The sequence below is a fragment of the Nicotiana tabacum genome, chromosome 7 (genome assembly GCF_000715075.1).
Source record: "Nicotiana tabacum cultivar K326 chromosome 7, ASM71507v2, whole genome shotgun sequence".
NCBI classification, from domain to species: Eukaryota; Viridiplantae; Streptophyta; class Magnoliopsida; order Solanales; family Solanaceae; genus Nicotiana; species Nicotiana tabacum.
Window position 1 is genome coordinate 96292474 of NC_134086.1, and position 20185 is coordinate 96312658.

The window sequence follows — 20185 nt, forward strand, 5'->3', positions numbered from 1 at the left end:
GCCCCAGTTTTTCTTGCTTGGGGATTTTTTCGTTTTTTGTTACACTATGATCGAGCTGTGAGGCGCCTACGTATCCTTTTTTGAGGAATCAGGTCAAACGTAGTTCCCAATTCCTTTGTTTTTCTTGTGACTTTCTTTTGTCTTTATTATCATTATTTTCTCTTCTCTTTTTCTTTCATTTTCATTACTGATTCCAAAAGAGGGGTATGAAAGAAATAAATAAGTCTCAAAAGGGGAAGCAAAGGTTAAAGTATTTGGATAGAAGAAAGAATTGCCTCCGTCATTTCATTCTCCAATAAATGCCAAGTACAAACAGACAAACATCAATTGCAATCAAAGGAATTACACATAATATCTCTTAACTACGTCAGAATTGATAGCCATGTCGATGCATTTCCCTTCGATATCTGTTAAACATAAAGCGCCAATGGACAACACTCTAGTTACAATGAATGGCCCTTGCCTATTCGGGGCGAACTTGCCCTTTGCCTCGGCCTGATGTGGCAGGATGCGTTTCAGCACTTGCTGGCCCACTTCAAATTTCCTGGGACGCACCTTCTTATTCTATGCTCTTGCCATCCTCTTTTGATACAACTGGCCATGACATACTGCTACCAATCTCTTTTCATCAATCAAGCTCAACTGCTCCATTCGGGCTTTGACCCATTTATCATCATCAATCCCAGCCTCAGCGATAATCCAAAGGGATGGAATTTCTACTTCTGCCGGTATCACTGCTTCAGTTCCGTATACCAATAAATAAGAAGTTGCACCTACTGAGGTGCAGAATATCCCAACAATGCAAATGGCAACTTTTCGTTCCATTGCCTGGACCCTTCTACCATCTTCCTTAATATCTTCTTTATGTTCTTGTTGGCTGCCTCAACCGCGCCATTCACCTTGGGACGATACGGGGTGGAAGTACAGTGTGTAATCTTGAACTGTTGACATACTTCTTTCATCAAACTGCTGTTAAGATTAGCGCCATTGTCCGTGATGATCACTTTGGGGATCCCAAATCTACAGATGATATGGGAATGAACGAAATCCACCACTGCCTTCTTGGTTACCGACTTGAAAGTTTTAGCCTCAACCCAATTGTTGAAATAATCGATGGTGACCAGAATGAACCTATGACTATTGGAAACTGCTGCTCAATCGGTCCAATGACATCCATGCCCCATGCAACAAATGGCCATGGTGCTGACATTGTATGCAATTCTGTTGGCGGACAATGAATCAAATCTCCGTGTACCTGACACTGATGGCATTTTCGCACGAAATTGATACAATCACGCTCCATAGTGAGCCAATAATACCCTGCTCGAAGAATCTTCTTCGCCAATACATATCCGCTCATATGTGGCCCACAAACTCCCGCATGTACCTCTGTCATCACTGTCGTGGCTTGACCAGCATCTATACATCTCAGCAATCCCAAATCTGGTGTTCTTTTGTATAACACTCCTCCACTGAAGAAAAAACCATTTGTCAATCGCCGAATGACTCTCCTTTGATCTCCAGTGGCCTGCTTTGGGTATATCCCCATCTTTAGGTATTCCTTGACATCATAAAACCATGGCTCACCATCCATTTCTTCCTCTATCATGTTGCAATAAGATGCTAATCACGAACCTGGATATGCAACGGGTCAACATGAATTTTGTCTGGGTGGTGCAACACGATGCTAAAGTGGCCAAAGCATCGGCAACCTCATTGTGAACTCTTGGGATGTGTCTGAACTCCACTGATCGAAATCGCTTGCTCAGATCATGCAAACATTGTCGATATGGTATAAGCTTCAAATCTCGTGTTTCCCATTCACCCTGGATTTGATGCACCAGGAGGTCCGAGTCTCCCAAGACCAAGACATCCTGGACATCCATGTCTGTAGCTAACCGTAAGCCCAAAATGCATGCCTCATATTCAGCCATGTTATTGGTACAATAGAAACGTAGCTTTGCCATAACAGGATAATGATGTCCTGTTTCAGAAATAAGTACCGCTCCTATTCCAACTCCTTTCGCATTTGCGGCTCCATCAAAGAAGAGCTTCCAACCTGGTTCCTTAGATAATTCCAACTCATCTATATGCATCACTTCTTCATTAGGAAAATACGTCCTCAATGGCTCGTATTCTTCATCAACAGGATTCTCATCCAAGTGATCGTCCAATGATTGGGCTTTCATGATCGTCCTCGTCACATAGACGATGTAGAACTCCGTGAGTAATATTTGTCATTTCGCTAACCTCCCTGTGGGCATAGGCTTCTGGAAAATATACTTCAATAGATCCAAGCGTGAAATGAGATAAGTAGTATATGATGACAGATAATGTTTAAACTTCTGTGCCACCCAAGTTAGAGCGCAACACGTCTTCTCAAGTTGAGTGTACTTAACCTCATAGACTGTAAACTTCTTACTGAGATAATAGATGGCTTGCTCCTTACTTCCTATGATATCATGTTGCCCCAGTACGCAACCAAATGAATTCTCCAGTACCGTCAGATAAAGAATCAACGGTCTTCCTGGTTCAGGTGGGACCAACACAAGTGGGTTTGATAGATACCCCTTGATTTGATCGAAGGCTTCCTGACATTCTGCCGTCCATTCTACCGCAGCATCTTTCTTCAGTAGCCGAAAAATGGGTTCACAAGTCATCGTGAGTTGAGCGATGAACCTGCTGATATAATTCAACCTTCCCAACAGACTCATTACTTCTGTTTTGTTCTTCGGCGGTGGCAATTCCTGGATGGATTTGATTTTTGACGGGTCCAACTCAATGTCTCACCGACTGACGATAAATCCCAATAGCTTTCCAGATGGAACACCAAATGCACATTTGGCCGGGTTGAGCTTAATATCGTACCTTCGAAGTCTTTGGAAAAACTTCCTTAGGTCTGCCACGTAGTCTTCCTGACGCTTAGATTTTATGATCACATCATCTACGTACACCTCAATCTCTTTGTGTATCATGTCATGAAACACCATAGTCATTGCTCTCATGTACGTTGCCCCAGCGTTCTTCAAGCCAAAAGGCATTACACGGTAGCAATAAGTCCCTCACGGCGTAATGAATGTCGTCTTTTCCGCATCTTCTTCATCCATCAGAATCTGATGATACTCAGCATAGCAATCTACAAAAGACCCGATCTCACGTCCGGCACAATTATCGATCAAGATATGGATATTGGGTAATGGAAAGTTGTCCTTGGGGCTTGCCCTATTCAAATTGCGGTAATCGACACACACTCTGATCTTCCCATCTTTCTTCGGCACTGGCACCACATTAGCCAACCAATCAGGATATCAAGTGACCCGAATAACCTTTGCCTGCAACTGCTTGGTTACTTCTTCTTTAATCTTCACACTCATATTTGTCTTGAAATTCCTCAATTTCTGCTTGACGGGAGGGCACGCCGGGTCAGTGGGCAATTTGTGAATCACTAAATCGGTGATTAAGCCCGGCATGTCATCGTACGACCATGCAAAAATATCTTTGAATTCAATGAGTGCTTTGATTAGTTCCTTCCTGATGTTCGGCTCAATGTGGATGCTTATTTTGGTTTCCCTGACATCGTCTGCATCCCCTAAATTGACAGCTTCAGTGTCGTTCAAATTGGGCTTGGGTTTCTCTTCGAACTGGCTTAATTCTCTGTTTATCTCTTCAAAGGCTTCATCCTCATCGTATTCCGATTCATCATCATAATCGACCTCTTGTACAATTAGTTCGGAATCAGATTGATTTTTTAGACTAGGTTGAAGATCCGTTGTGCATGCCATGTCATTAGAACCAGTATAAAGAGAACTGTTCAGAAAGAGAAAAGAAGAAAACAGAATTAAAACAAAATAAAGAGAGAAAATTTTCACTTTATTAAAAGCGGGATAATAGAGTTTCACGCTTTTGTCGAATACAAAAATAAAACAAAACTGGATTACAACTCTGGAATAATCCAGAAAACAAGAAAGAAAATCCAGAGCCTACTACCAAGACTCCCTCCGGGTAGGAAGAGGAGTAGCTGTCTAATTGTTGATATTGGCCCTAGGCCCGACAAACTGTATATCTGCCCTACTGGAACCTTCTCCAGCTTCTATCACGTTGACGTCGGCGAACAACCTTTTAAAACCCTGATTCAAATCTCCATCTGACCCAATCAGAGGTCCAAAAATTTTGGGGACTGACAACCTTTTGATACCTGCTCTGACAAAGGATATGAAAAGACATGGAACTGGCTTGGGAAGAACCCAAACTTTCTTCTTCAACTTTCGGGCCCGCCTTACATATGCTGCCGTAGGCTTCAATCCTAGCCCAAAAATGTCCAGGTTCTTGGGCAAAGAAACTGGCTGGACCATACCTTGCAGATCAACCCCCAAACCTTTCCCTGGTACAAACCCACTGTTTAGCATTTCCGAGGCTACCATGAAGGTCGCAGCTGTGATCCTGGGAAGTGTAAGGTCCTTGCCTTCAGAAATTTTATCCACTGAAACCGCATCGAAAACCTGGTACACCCATGGACCTTTGTCGTCATCAGTTTCTATGAATGGCACAACGGCATCACTCACAATGCCTGTACCATCATCCCCGTGCACCACTATCTCCTGCCTGTCCCATTCAAATTTCACCATCTGGTGCAATATAGAAGGCACTGCTTTGGCGGCATGGATCCAGGGTCACCCCAATAGAAGATTGTATGATACTGCCACGTCTACCACTTGGAATTCCATGGTGAATTCCACTGGACCAATGGTCAATCCCAGTATGATATCACCCACCGTGTCGGTACCACCTCCATCGAAACCTCGGACGCAGACGTTGTTCCTGTGAATCCGGTCATGATCAACTTTCAGCTTGTTCAAAGTAGTCAAAGTACAGATGTTGGCGCTTGATCCATTATCAATCAATACTTGGGTGACCACCGAGTCTTCGCATTTCACGGTCAAGTATAGGGCTTTGTTGTGTTCTGTACCCTCTGCTGGCAATTCATCATCAGAAAACGTCACTCGGTTTACCTCGAAGATTTTGTGCACTATCCTCTCCAAGTGATTTACAGAGATTTTATCTGGAACATGGGCCTCGTTCAGGATTTTCATCAGTGCTTGGCAATGATCGCTGGAATGGATCAACAATGATAGTAACAAAATCTGCGCTGGGGTCTTTCTTAACTGCTCCACAATGGAGTAGTCTTGTGCCTTAATTTTCTTCAAAAACTCCTCAGCCTCTTCCTCCATCACTGACTTCTTTACCACCGCTGGGTTGGACCTTCTTAACTCTACGGGAGCAAAACACCTTCCCGAACGAGTTAAGCCCTGGGCCTCACATACTTCTTTCACAACCTCCTTCCCTTTGTACATTACCATCGCTTTACTGTAGCTCCATGGCACGGCTTTCTCGCTGGTTATCGGCATCTGCATTACTGGCCTGATGACAACTGGCCCTATGCATGCTGGCTTGCTTGGTACCCCTCGCACTGTTACTTTGACCGGCTCTGGATTCTTTGCAACAACAGGCGAACTCTTCCCCATCACCACTACTGGCTTGACGTCTACCTTTTCCAACTGTACCACCTCTTCTCCACCTGTCGACTTTTCTTTTGGACTGACACGGATCATTATCACCGTCTGTGAGGGTTTCTTTAGCTCCCCTCCTTCGTGCACAAGCTCGATCATGTGGGTTTCGTGGTGTGCTGGCAACGGGTTATGATTGATGTTGGGTGCCTCCGGTGTCTGAACCTCGATCTTGTTGGTGTCAATAAGATCTTGCACTACACGTTTCAACTTCCAGCACTTCTCGATATCATGTCTGGGAGCCCCCGAACAATACTCACAGCTTACCGAGTGGTCCATATTTTGGGGAAGGGGATTCGGCAATCAGGGCTCAACAGGACTCAACAAACCTAACGGCCTTAATTTGTGGAACAAAGCAGTATAGGTTTCTCCCAACTCAGTGAATGTTCTTTGTATCTACACCCTTTCATTTCTGAAAGCTTGATTCCCCCGGAAACCTGGCCCTACGGGATTCCTGTAGGCCCTTGGTGGTGGATATATATTTTGTGGAGGTGGATATATATTCTGTGGAGGTAGATAAGTATTTTGGGGAGCCGGCGTGCGCCACTGTGGGCGAGCCGGAGGCTGGGTATATGTCTGGGCTTGATGGACGGTGAAATGTGGTTCTTGTGGTGGGTAGTAGGGCTGTGGGGGGTAATTTGGAGTGTATGGGTAATTTGGGTGATGGGGTCTGGCTTGGTAGCGGGGGAAAGGACCTCTCGATCTGGACCAATTACCTGCCTCTATTGTTGCGACCTCTTCTCTTTTCTTCTTCCCGAGCGCACCTCCCGTGCCGCTCTGAATGGCCTGAGTTGTTGCTTTGATTGCCGAATAGCTTAGGATTTTGTTGGACTTAAGTCCCTCTTCAATCATACCGCCCATTTTCACCACCTCGTTGAAAGATTTGCCAACTAACGTCACCAAGTGATCAAAGTAAGTTGGCTCTAGAGTCTGCAGAAAGTAGTCCACCATTTCCCCCTCTCTCATCGGAGGATCAACTCTTGCTGCCTGTTCTCTCCACCAGAACCTAAATTATCTAAAGTTCTCTCCCGGCTTCTTCTCAAGTTTCAGCAATGTGAGACGGTCAGGGACGATCTCAAGGTTGTACTGGAAGTGACCTGCGAATGCTTGTGCTAGATCGTCCCAGGTATACCACCTGCGAGGATCCTGCCTCGTGTACCATTCCAGTGCGGACCCGCTTAAACTTTGACCAAAATAAGTTATCAGCAGCTCATCCTTTCCACCTGCCCCTCTCATCTTACTACAGAAACCTCGTAGATGTGCCATGGGATCACCATGTCCCTCATATAGATCAAACTTTGGCATCTTAAAACCTGCCGGCAATTGAACATCGGGGAAGGGGCACAGATATTTGTAGGCCACACTAACTTGGCTGCCCAATCCATGCATATTCCTGAAGGACTGCTCCAGGCTTTTCACTTTGCGAAGCACTTCGTCTTGCTCCGGATTCTTTTTCGGCCTCTCAGTTTCCGCCGGGAGCTCAAGGTGAGGGGTGTAAGTGTATGGCTCGGGTGCTTTGAAGGGGAGTCCGGGAGGATAGTATTGGTTGTCGTGAACCTGAAACACTGGTTTATCAGATGATTTTTGCAATGCGGTTGGTAGAGGTTCTACGAAAATAGGAACAGTTGGTGGAGGAGGGTTCTGTTTGGGTGGTAAAGTTTGGGGATTATAGGAAGTTTCCCCCTGATAGTATTGGGCAATGGGGAAGCTCGTTGATGGACCAGTGAGAGGGTGTTCCGGAGTCCGAGTCGGTGAGAGGGTAGGAGTAGGAGGAGGTATTGGTGATGTTTGTCCCCTAGCCCAGGCTAGGTGCATCCCAGCTATCTCTTGTCTCAACCTGTCTACTTCCTCCTTCATCATTTGCATCTCTGTCTTTTCCTCCTCAACACTTTTGTCCGAACCAGACATGCTTTTCGGAATGGGCCCTTTAGATCTTGTGTGGCAATGGTAATCTGCCAGAACGTTCTAACGAGCTAACTGTTTCGAAATCTCTGGATAAACAACAAACTTGTTAGCGTTAGAGTTTAACACATATTGCAATTTCACGTTGGGGGATGCAATGTTCCTAGGCAGTTTAACCAATTCTAACATGTCTTTGCTTCGACCGCATGCGTCATTCCGGCTTACTTTGTTTGTGCCTCGTTTAAGTGTTTCTGAAGCTTTCTTTATCTCTCTTTTTATTTCTTTCTTTTCCTTTCTTTTATTCACTTTGCCTTTTCCTCCTTTTCTTCTTAGTGGTGGTCGAATCTTATGTGGATTACCTACGTATTATGTCCCCGCATGAATCAGACCGGGCGTAGTTCTGCCACAAATAAAGACACCAATTTTTGGAAAATTTATTTCATTACTAAAACTTCTATTACAAACTACCCATTTGGAAAAGGAAAACAAAATACGGACTCCGAAGTACTAATCATAATTTGATGCTAAAAGGAAACACACGGACAGACAACAAATTTTTGAAAATAGAAAAATACATATTTGAACTAGGAGTACACTAACGCTTTGAATTTTGGTGCCCACGGGGCATCATTCGGCCTTTCCGCGGGCTTTGGTGCAAGGCCCCTTTGCAAGCTTTTCAATTCTTCCATGATTCGGTGGACGTAACCCATGACTGAGGCAAAAAGGGTATCACAGGGTATTTCCTCACATGCTAGGAACCTCATGGTGATGTAATGCCCAATCTCCTCAATTCTACCCCTGATTCTATCCCTTTCCATGAACAGTTGCTCTATTTGTTGATTCCGCGTCCCCAGCATTTGCGCATTGTAAAGGAGTTGATCCTGAAACGCATTTATCTGTTTCTCCATTCGAGCCACTAGATCATAGTAGCGCTTCCTATCTGCTCTGGCATCTCGGGCTTGTCTGAAGATCCCCTCTTCGAGAGTGGATATTGTTTCTCTCAATATAGCGATGTTCCTTTCGTAGTCCCTCTTCATTTGTTTCATAGACCGTGCTCGCTCTTCTGCCTTCTTTATCCATTTCAATTGGATCCTTGCTAGACCAGCTTTAGATTTTTCCAGGTCTTCTTAATACTCGAGGACTTTCTTCTTCAGACCGTTTATGAGCTTTTCATCAGCCCGGCTTCTCTTCGGGTTTCTGGTCACTATTTTCATTTCCCGGATTTGAGCTTTGAGGACCTCATTTTCCTGAGCTAGTTTTCTCTTTTCTCCCTCATCTGCAGCGATATGTAAATCTCTCTCAAATTTCAAATCTAAAACTTGCTTCTCCAACTTGCCTATTGTAACCCTATACTCGTGCTCCTTAGCCAACCAATCCCATTGTTCTTGCGATGCCTTGACGAATTCATGGAGATGGGGTCTTTTAGCCGGCCTTTCGTGCTCAAGTTCTCTTCTGTACCAAGCAAGGTATCCCGGCGCCACTACGCCCTTGGCCCGATCCTGCACGCATGTATCTGCTTTTAAATATTGGCATTCACTCCAGATCTGACGGACTCTTGCTTCAGGGAACTGTCCGTCAAGGCTAATCTCAATTACTTGAGCACTAAGATCTTCCTCCCGTGGCACTGTTTGGCATCTCCCGAGTTGTCTCAAAACTCGATATGGCGCGTAAGGCTGAATGCTCTTGAGCCCCATCAATAGAAAGTGGGTCCTAGCTGCCGGCATATGGATGACCTCGTCAATGAGCGACCATCCTAGTGTCCACTGTATTTGGCTGGCGGTGAGGGTCCTAAAGAATGATGTCCATGCCGTAACTCCCTCGGGTAGACTGACCCCCTTGATTCTTGTGTAGAACTCCTCTATGCAAGTTTTCTTCGAGGAGCCATAACTCAAAAGCTGGGAACGGTGGCAGAAATGCTCAGTCATCCACATTTGTAGCAACAAGTTACACCCCTCGAAAACGTTCCCTCTGGCTTTGCAGGTTGTGAGAGCTCGGAAGATATCAGATATTATCATAGGCGCAAGAGTGCTTTCATTTTGAATGAGCAAGGTACTGACGACCCCGGCTATTTTCAGATTAATGTTTCCGTCTTTCCTTGGAAATACCAAAAGGCCCAAAAAGGTTATCATAAAAGCCACTCGTCTATGCTCGTCCCATTTTTTACGGTTACTTTTGCTGCATAACTTGTTACCCGGGTTGTTGAATCCTCCGACATGACCGTATCTGTCGTATATGAAGTGCGGATTACAAAAACCTGCGGTCAAATCTGGGTTATGGATCGTCCTAGGTAACTTTAACGAATCTAAAAACCGATGTACAGTGACAACTCTTGGAGCAACCCGGTATTTTTGCCTCAACGGAACTTCAGCATTTTCGATGTACCCGGCTATTCCTCCAAAGTCGGAGTGAGTTCGAAATCGGAGAAGTGGAAGACATTGTGTGCCGGGTCCCAGCAGGTGACCAAAGCTCTTATGATATCCCCCCGAGGCTGGATTTCCAATAAACCCGTAAGACCCTTTAGATATTTCTTGACCTCTTCTTGCCCTTCACCACCTAAATCATCCCACCATAGCCGCAACTTGAAAGGGATTTTAGTCATTATTGAAAAAGGTTCATTTTGCATCGTGCTCATCCTACACATTTATTAAGGTGATTAAGAAATAAAATTTATTTGACTCAACAAATTGACTATTTTAAATTTTTCATAGATTAAAAGGAAGATCCGGCTCCGCACACGGCTTTTCAACACTTCGGGAACGAAGATTTTAAAACTGGGCGAGTCAACCGGCATCCAAAAATGACTACAAGTGGTCGTTTATGCAAAGTCAGCCTTCTGGCGTCCCTTTTGGGAACATTCGACTATTTTGACAAAAGCGGCGTCACCCGACTTATTTATGACGAAACTAAAAATTTTGACATTTTTTGGGTATTTTTGCAAAAAAGGGGAAGTTGGACCCGATGAGGGTTGCCTACGTATCTCACATCCAGTGAGAATCAAACCGGCGTAGTTCGGGTAGATAAAACAAACTTCTTTTGAAAACAAGACTCTTTTCAATGAAAAACCATTTTTCATAAACAAAACCCCCTTTTTTCATTTTTTTTTTCAAAAATTCGACAGAGTTTCGACGCTATTTGGACATTGATTTTCATTTTTTTAATTTTTTTTTTCAAAACAGGTGATTAACTACTTCTATCTCTCTTTCCTCAAAGTATTCAAAAGCCGGTCAGCCTGCAAGTCCGAACCAAACAAATGCACATGTAGCAAGTAGGATGCATCAGGATGGTCTTTTGTGGTTTTGGTACACCTGTCCTAGACAGACCCAACCCCTGTGTTGAGCCTCCAAAGTCAAATGCACATGATGCAAATAAACGTTCCTACTAGGGATCCGACATGAAGCTGAGTTAATCTAGGTTCGTAACCTAGGTATTTGTTCTAGACTGTGTACCCGAGCGGACAACTCGAATCGAGGAGGGGGCTACGTACCGGGGACCCGCGGGATCGTCCGGCTTTGTAACTTGTCCGGCCTCTTTCTTATTTCAGGGTATAACACTAACAGAATATGGAGTCTCAACCAGTAAGCAACATCCCTGGAGGTAAGAAGAGAAGGGTTTCGGCACAGTTTATATACAGTTCAGATAAAGCGGTAAAAGCAGCATTTAGCACATTAGTCCCAAACATGCAAAAAAAATCAGATAAAGCCAAATATAACAATTTATCTAAGCTCGAATTCTGAACCCTGAACCAGAGATTCTGGGTTCGGTTCCCCAGCAGAGTCGCCAGAGCTGTCACACCTCCTTTATCACCTACACCCCGGAAAAGGGTATATATGAGAGTTTTTCCAATTAAAGGACAATCGAAACGAGATTTATTATTTAATTCAGAGTCGCCACTTGGGAGATTTATGGTGTCCCAAGTCACCGGTTGAATCCCGAGTCGAGGAAAAGATTAACTCTATATTACAGTCCGCGAACCAGAAATCTGGATAAGGAATTTTGTTAACCTGGGAGAAAGTGTTAGGCATTCCCGAGTTCCGTGGTTCTAGCATGGTTGCTCAACTGTCATATTCGGCTTATTTATCTGATTTTAATTCATATTGAACATATGTGCAAATTTAAACTTTTTACCGCTTTTATTATTATTATTTTTTAACGAGAATTGCAACGTCGTGAAAACACATCTCGAACCACGTCACATCAATGCACCCGTGGTTATTGACATTTCAACTCCGTTGAGATTTGGATTTGGGTCACGTAAATGTGCACCCGAGTTTAGGGAGGTAATGTTACTAAAAGCGCGCCTAAAGTGACTAACGCGTTATTATGTTGGGGAAGGCCATGAAATTTGCTAAACGGCCCATCCCGAATTCTATATATTCATTATAACGATTTAAGAGGACCCCACAATTTATGCATTTGTTTTGATCGGCGAGGCCCATCTCATGTGTTTTTAAGAGGGCAAACCTAAAAGCAACTATGATTCTCTACTTTATTCGTCTTTAAAAAAAATCCTAATTTATTCACTGAGATTATCCAGATTATTCAAACGTGCTTAACAATTAGAATCAAGGAGAAGCCGTATTTACTTATTAGAAATTAATGAAATAGTGATCCCTAGAATCCTAGTTTAAGACTTAGAATACTTATGTATTAGCTACTGGAAACACGATCGTGAAAACCCGGTTATTTTTAGGTTGATCCGAACTAATATTACTAATTGGCATTAATGAACCTGCTATTGAAATAGAGAACACGATTATCATATGGATTCAACTTATGCTACCTAAATCAAATTGACCAACTTATTGACCAAAACTTAACAGACTTGACCATTGCTTCACTGACTTATACTCAAACACTAATATTAATTTGGGAGGACCATTTGAGTTCACATGCCAATCAAAATAAAAGAAACTTACTCATGAGAAATGGTTTAAGCCCTGAACTAATATTAACCATTATGTCAAAATTCCAACTACTGAAGCACGTTTGGCTTAGAAATGAACTTGATGTGGTCAGTGCCTCCTGCTTTCAACTTGGTTGTAATTTTAAACTGCTTTTGGTTCTTAAATTTTAAACAGCCAAATGCTCAACTAAATAAATACTAACCATACTAAGTCTAAAGCTAGAATAACCATAAATAACAGTCCAGCAGCCTACATAATTCAACTTAATCAGTCCAGTTATACACCCCAATTAATTACAGCATACAACAAACCAAACTACATAAGTTATATAAAAACATAATGAAACTATGATGACAACAGATCTACGGCAGAAAACTTCAGTTTCATTTTCGCTATTCCGACAGGAGACAATACATTGAAACAGTCTGAGATGTGTACCTGGAAATCGAATCAAATAGAAAAGGAGAGGTCAGCAGCAGGTGGTCAACTGGTATTCAACAATCAACAAACAGCAGTAATGGGCAGAAATCAACAACAGTCCAAAGCTTAACTAGACCAAACCAAGAATAGTATGAACCCAGTAGAAACCAAAAAAAAAACACCCAAACACAACCTTGACCAAACCAACTGGTATTGAATTTTAACTCAAATAAATAGATCCAAACCTATAAACGACTCCAAGTATAGAGCAGAAGTAAAAGGAAGAAAGGTTCTAGCTATTTCAGATCCTAAGCGAGGCAATGAAACAGTAGCTATTCTTTTTCAACTCCCAAAACTCTCCAAAATTAATTCTGCCCCTGTATATCCAGTATATCCAGAGTGTATATCGAGTGTATACTACTCTCTCCGCCCCCTTCTTTTTTTCTTCTCCTCTAATTTTTTTTCCTCTTTTTTGAACCCCCTTCTTCCTAAATTTTCTCTTCTATTTATATCAAAATTTTCGAAATTTTTCAGATTTTTTTTATTTGTTTATTTTTTAATTAAAAGAAATCCCACTTACAAATTGCTTTTATTTTTTTAGAAAAAGAAATCCCACCTTTATTTTCTTTTATTTTTAAAATTCCAACTTTAATTACTTTTATCTTATTTAAAATCTCACTTTTTATATTTCTTAAAAAGAGAATCTCACTTTGTTTAACTTTTCTTTAAAAAAACAAACCACTTTCTTTTCCTTTTTCTTTTAAAAATGCTACTTTCATTTACTTTAAATTTTTTAAATTTTCAGATACCTTTATATTTATTTTTTAATTCCAACCTTCTTTTACTTTTTAATTTTTTAAAATTTCCACAAAACTTTTTATTTTTTTTAATTTTCTACATTCTTTTACTTTTAAAAAAAAAAGAGAATTCTACCTATTTTTACTTTTATATATATTTTTTTATTCAATACTTCCCTTTTTTTTTATTTTTTAAATCATTCCCGAAATTTTATTTTTTTTATAAAAAAATAATATTTTCGGATTTTTTTATATAAAAAAAACAAAAAATAATTAAAAAAATATTAATTGTGATAATTCACTTTTAATTTTTTTTGTATTTTTATCCTATAATAAAAAGTATAATAAAGCTAAAATAATAGTAGGTTAAAACCCCCTAAAATATTTACATAAAAGAAGTGATAAAAAATTAAATGTTGTCAAAAATTAGGGGTTCACAGGGTCTATCGGAAATATTCTCTCTACTCCAAGGGTAAGGTCTGCATAGACACTATCCTCGTCAGACCCCACTAGTGTGATTTTACTAGGTCATTAGTGTTGATGTTGTTGTTGATCCTTAAAAACGTGATGCCAAGTCTTTTGACCTGCGGCATAAAATCTGAGAAAATCTTTATCTCTAAGGATTTGACTGCTAAACATGCATATTGTGAATAATGAAAAACTTTTTAAAAAATGTGCATCTTTTTTAAACAAAAGTTTTGATCTTTCTTTAATACTCTATTTTTGTTTTTTGTTTTTTTGGGTGTTCAGATGCACTTCTAAAATGTAATTAGCTGACGGAGATACCATTCCATTCTCTGGGTAGCTGCTATACGACGGAGATAACGTAAAGCTTTGAATGATTTGATTTTTTTTAAAATTTGTAGAAAATAATTTTAGAGATTAAAAGCCGAAGATTGGATAAAATATAGGTGCAAATTATTATTATTATTATGTATTTATAATTATTTTATTCTTTATAAAACAAGAACATTATTTTCTGGAAGAAGTATTGTTTCTTATAGCTTGTTTTACGGAGAAATTGAAAAATAGCCAGATTTACATGTGGTAATTGAAAAATAACCACAATTTCAAAAGTAATCGAATTCTAGCCACTTTTCATGTAAAGATAAATCTGAAAGAAAACACTGTTTAAAATCTGGAAAATACTCCAGTATAATATACTGGAATTTCAGTATATTATACTGGGGCATAATAGCCTCTTTGGCCAAGCTTTTTTGAGGGCCAAAAGTGTTTTTTTTTGGCCAAAAGCACTTTTGGACAAAATTTGAAGTGTTTGCCCAAGCTTTTTGAACGAAAAAAGTGCTTTTGGGGAGAAGCATAAAAGCCTGTTTGGCCAAGCTTCTTTTGAGGCAAAAGCACTTTTTTTTGGTCAAAATTACTTTTTTTCTAAAATTAATGTGTTTGGCCAATCTTTTGAAGAAAAAAAAAGTGTTTTTGAGGTTTTAGAGAAGCAGAAAAAAGTAGCTTCTCTCCAAAAGCACTTTTCTGTAAAGCACTTTTGAGAAAAATACACTTAGAAGCAGTTTTTTAAAGCTTGGCCAAATACTAATTGCTGATCAGAAGTGCTTTTCAAATTAATTAGTCAAACACAAACTGCTTCTCACCAAAAGTACTTTTGAGAAAAGCACTTTTGAGAAAAAGTACTTCACAAAATAAGCTGATTTTTACAGTTTGGCCAAACGGGCTATAAGTAGTTTTTGAGAAGTACTTTTCTGAGAAGCACTTTTGAGAAAAATACACTTAGAAGCAATTTTCAAAAGCTTGGCCAAATACTAATTATTGTTCAAAAGTGCTTTTCAAATTAATTAGCCAAACACAAACTGCTTCTCATCAAAAACACTTTTTTGAAAAGTACTTTTGAAAAAAGTACTTTTCAAATTAAGCTGATTTTAAAAGCTTGACCAAACAGGCTATAAGTACACTGGAAGTTCCAGTATAATATACTGGAATTCCAACATAATATACTGAAGCTCCAGTATAATATACCTGTTCAATATAATATGTTGGAAGTTCATACACAGATGCACCAATCTCCAGTATGTTATGCTGAAACTTTCCGTGTTGTAGCAAAATAGTAGCTATTTTTCAATTACCAATCCGAAAACTGTCTAGCTCGTGCTATTTTTACCTTGTTTTACAGCGAACGGAATAATTTTTGTATATTTTATAAATGCATCTTTTTAAACTTTTTCAAGATGAAGTTGAGTTTTTGGCAAAAATCATCCTTAAACTATGGCCCAAACCAAGGGTACATCCTTGTGTTACCCTAGTGAACAAAAATCATCCCTGTACTCTTTAAAGAGCTGCAAGAATCATTCTTCCGTTAATTTTATCACAAAAATTAACGGCATCAACAAAAGAGCATGCCTAGCACGTGCCTTTCCCCCTAAATTTTCCAAGATTGTCCCTCCCGCCCGATCGTCTTCCACCTTCGCCAAAAAAGACTTCAAACCTTCAAAACTAAAAGTTTCTTTCCACATGAACTTTCAGAGAATTATCTAGGCAAAGTCCTCAGCAAAAAGGGAAGCTTGCCTTATTTCTCCACGCCTCACAAGGTAAAGAATCAATAACCACCGGAAAAGTTAGAGATTTTCCAATTGTATTTCAATATTTTGATATTTCTCAAACTAATTTTCTTCATTCTTAAAAACACCAGATATTGTAGGTCGAAGCAAAAGAAACAATAAAAAGAATGTTGGTTCGATTTTTAACTTTTAAGTGGTCAATCATCCACACCCAACTATGGTATTGTTGATATTCAAGACCTTTAAGCCTCGTTATTGAATATTTTATCTGTTAGTGATTATTTAGTACTATATGCATAATAACTTTCACATTAAATTATGCAAATACTACAGATTTTGCAAAGTTGTAATAACTTTTTGTTTGATATAAAAGTCTACTATTTTAATATTTCTTTGTTAGCTTTATATATTCATATTTATGTGCAGATCCTATCTCTGAGGCCTCGCTTTTCATAATTGAAGTACACCATGGTGGATCATTTGTGCGAACTCCGACAAGAGGCTACATAGGTGAAAAAGTTGAATACTTTGACCATGTAAATGAGACAACGATAAAGCTATTAGATTTTAAGAATATGGCCGAGCAATGTGGTTATGACAAGGAGTAAGTGGTATTTTGGCACAAATATGATTTAGACCTTTATAAGGTTCGATTAGTTGGGAGCAACACTGAAGCTGCTAGAGTTGCTACTTGCATTCCAAAGGAGAGAGTAGTTGAGATATATTTTGAACATTTGAATTTCAATGGTGATAAAAATCAATATCACGAGGAAATGGGAATGAATTCTTTGCCAACAGTTGATGTAGGAGAAAACATTGATGATTCTCATGATGATGATTTTGAAGATTCTGATATACCTTGGAGGATGATGATATATTATTCTCCAAAATTGTTGATCCTTCAGCTGAATCTTTTGGGATCAGTATACATGGAAAAATAAAAAATAAATAATGAAAAACAAGACTATGTAAGTGAAGAGATGCAAAGAAAGATGCAGAATGAGGAAGGTGACTCGGATTGTGTATATTCTGATGATTTAAAAAGTTTGAATAGTGACTGCGATTCTGAAAATGAAGATTGTGACTTCCCCAAACACAACCCAAAAACTAATGCTCTGAATCACAAAATAGTGTTGGGAATGATATTTGGTAACAAAAAAGAGTTTAAGAAAGCTATGATTGCAAATCAAGCCACAATAGAAAAGTCAATCGAGTGGATTAAAGATGACCGAGAAAGAGCTAGGGCTAAATGCAGAAAGCCTGGATGTAAGTGGAAGATATTGGGCTTACTAATGCAAAGGGACACTATATCTTTCCAAATAAAGACGTTTGAGTCCGAACATACTTGTTTTGGATGGAATTACAACAATGAAATTGTCAATGTTAGCTAGATTGCAATGAGGTATGTTGATAGAATTAAATCAAATAAGACTTGAAAAGTACCAGAATTCAGATATACGATGAGTAGAGAATTACAATTGCATGTGAGTATGCATCAAGCAAGCAATGTTTGATGGACATATAAATGATCAGTTTAGTATATTATGGGATTATTGCAATGAAATTGTTAGAAGCAATCCCGGGACTTCTGTTTTCATGAAACTAACTCCAAATGAAACTCCTAACAAGCCGATGAGATTTCAAAAATTTTATGTTTGCTTTGCAGCTTGTAAATCTGGTTTCAAGGCTGGTTGTAGGAAAATTGTTGGGGTCGATGGGTGTTGGCTTAAGGGTACTATGTATGAGGACAATTACGAGTCAATTACTCAAATGGTCACTCAACTATCCCAAATTATCTCCTAAAGTCACTTTACTTTCGTTTATAACAACAAAGTCACTGAACTATGCCTATTGTACTAAGAATGTCACTCAACTAGATTTTCCAATTTTGGATTGCCAAATACCTATTTTACCCTCTAAATTATAAATATTTATCTTCTTAACCTATTTGATGAATGATCTTGAAATTGAAGAGCAATACTTGTGGACTTTTATGTCAGATAAACAAAAAGGATTCCTTGAAGCTTTTGAAATAGTGTTGCCCGATGTTTCTCATAGATTTTGTGTGCGACATTTGCATACCAATTTCAAGAGAGCTGGGTATAATGGCATGGCTTTAAAAAATGCTCTTTGGAAGGCAGCTTCAGCAACAACTATTGACAGGTTTGATGCTTGTATGACTGATTTATTTGAATTGGATAAAATGTATATGAATGACTTTCTACTAAATTGCCTAGTGAATGGTCAAGATCACATTTCTCTTCGCTTCCCAAGTGTGATATTCTGTTGAATAACTTGTGTGAGGTATTTAATAAGTTTATTCTTGATGCGAGAGATAAACCAATTCTAAAACTTTTAGAGACCATTAGGCACTTGCTCATGGCCAGAATTAATTCAAATAGAGAGAAAGCTGAAAAATGGAATTTGGGGGACATATGTCCTACTATCAAGAAGGCGTTGGCCAAAACTATGAAGGATGCTGCTAGTTATATTCCTAAAAAGTCAAACACATGGAATTATGAAGTCATTGGACCTATGGAAGGTGACACATGGGTTGTTGACTTATATAACAAAACATGCGGCCGTAAGAAATGGGAACTTTCAGGAATTCCTTGTAAGCATGCTATATCAGCTATTTGGTTGAAAAAGGATGAGGTTCTAGACTATGTTGATGATTGCTACAAGGTCGAAACATATAGAAAAATTTATGAAGTTTCCATATTGCCTATGAATGGCCCTGATTTATGGCCTAAGTCACAGAATTCTTCACCATTGCCACCTTCTTACTTGAAGAAGAAGAAGAAAGAGAGAAAACAAAAAACTAAGAAGGAAAGAAGAAGATGAGCCGGGAGCTAGTAGGACGAAGTTAAAAAAGAGACAAAAATCAGTTGATTGTAAGAAATGTGGCAGACCTGGCCACAACAGCATAACTTGCACTTCTTCCTTAAATACTGTTGAAATTCATCCATCGGACTACCCTTGTAGTTTGGACTCCATTATGACCGAGGGAGCATCAAGTTCTCATAATATTGAAAAACTACCGGTAAAAGTTTATTTAAATTATTTTCATTATAATTTACAAATACAGAGAGTCATATTTTGCGTTTAACTTATTCTTTCAGGTTAGAAGAGGTACATCGCAGGTTATCCAACAGGTTAGAATTGTGCCTCCTTATTATATTGAAGAAATACTGATATTTTCTTGTCTTTAATTCGTGTTGTTGGTGTTTGGATCTTTTGATTTTCTGATTTCTGTGTTAATATAATGCTGCTGGTTTTATCTTTAATTAATCAATGCTATTGCAGTAAATGGATATTGTTTTTTGCTGATTTCTTGTTGTTCTTTTTTCTGTTTTTCACTTCAGTGTTTAACTTTTAACCTGTCGAACGCCAGTCCATAAATGAAATATCCAAGTACAAACAGAGAAGTGCCTGGAAAAGGAATGTGAGATGGCCAACTTAGAGCCATTTTAATGGTAAAGAAAACTTCTGCCACCAAATTGTTGGCAGCTAGAACCTCCTATGTAATAAAGATAAATAAAAGAGAGAATGCTATGTAAGAAAAGATACCATTATATTTTATTTCTCCAATCTTAGAAATATATTAAAAGAAAATCAGCTGACACATGAAGCATACGCTTCAGCCAAAACAATTGGGCATCTACCAACAACAACCAAAACTGGAAACTACATACAAGAACAATAGTTCATCTACAATCATGTCACAAAACTTTATCAACTATCTTGTGCTGTTAGTTAAGCTTGTTAACTTTAAAGAAACAGAATGAACTGAACAATAGTCAACCACTTTTCCTGGGAGTGCTTTAAATTTTGCTTCGTGATCAACCACTTTTTTCGAGAGTTCTTGAATCACATGAAGGATCTTACATTAGATTCCACGATTGCTGCAAAAAACAAAAAAAGAAGAAGTACATATCTCCGCGAATGCAATGGCCCTTGATGTAAACTTGTAACTAAACGAACATGCTAATTTTTTTCTTTTGTGCAGAAAATGTAGTTATCTATCGTAACTAACATCTTCGTCTCCAATATTTTTGGGGCATTATGAG

General features: G+C 39.3%; 1 protein-coding gene across 1 annotated transcript; it reads left to right on the forward strand.

Annotated features, from left to right (window-relative positions):
- Positions 1–17095: 17095 nt before the first annotated feature.
- LOC142162192 (uncharacterized) lies at positions 17096–19516 on the forward strand. The gene is made up of 5 exons (XM_075218514.1): positions 17096–17381; positions 17782–17847; positions 18089–18278; positions 18353–18800; positions 19481–19516. The coding sequence occupies exons 1-5, from the start codon at positions 17096–17098 to the stop codon at positions 19514–19516; spliced, it is 1026 nt and encodes a 341-aa protein (XP_075074615.1).
- The last annotated feature ends 669 nt before the right edge of the window (positions 19517–20185 follow it).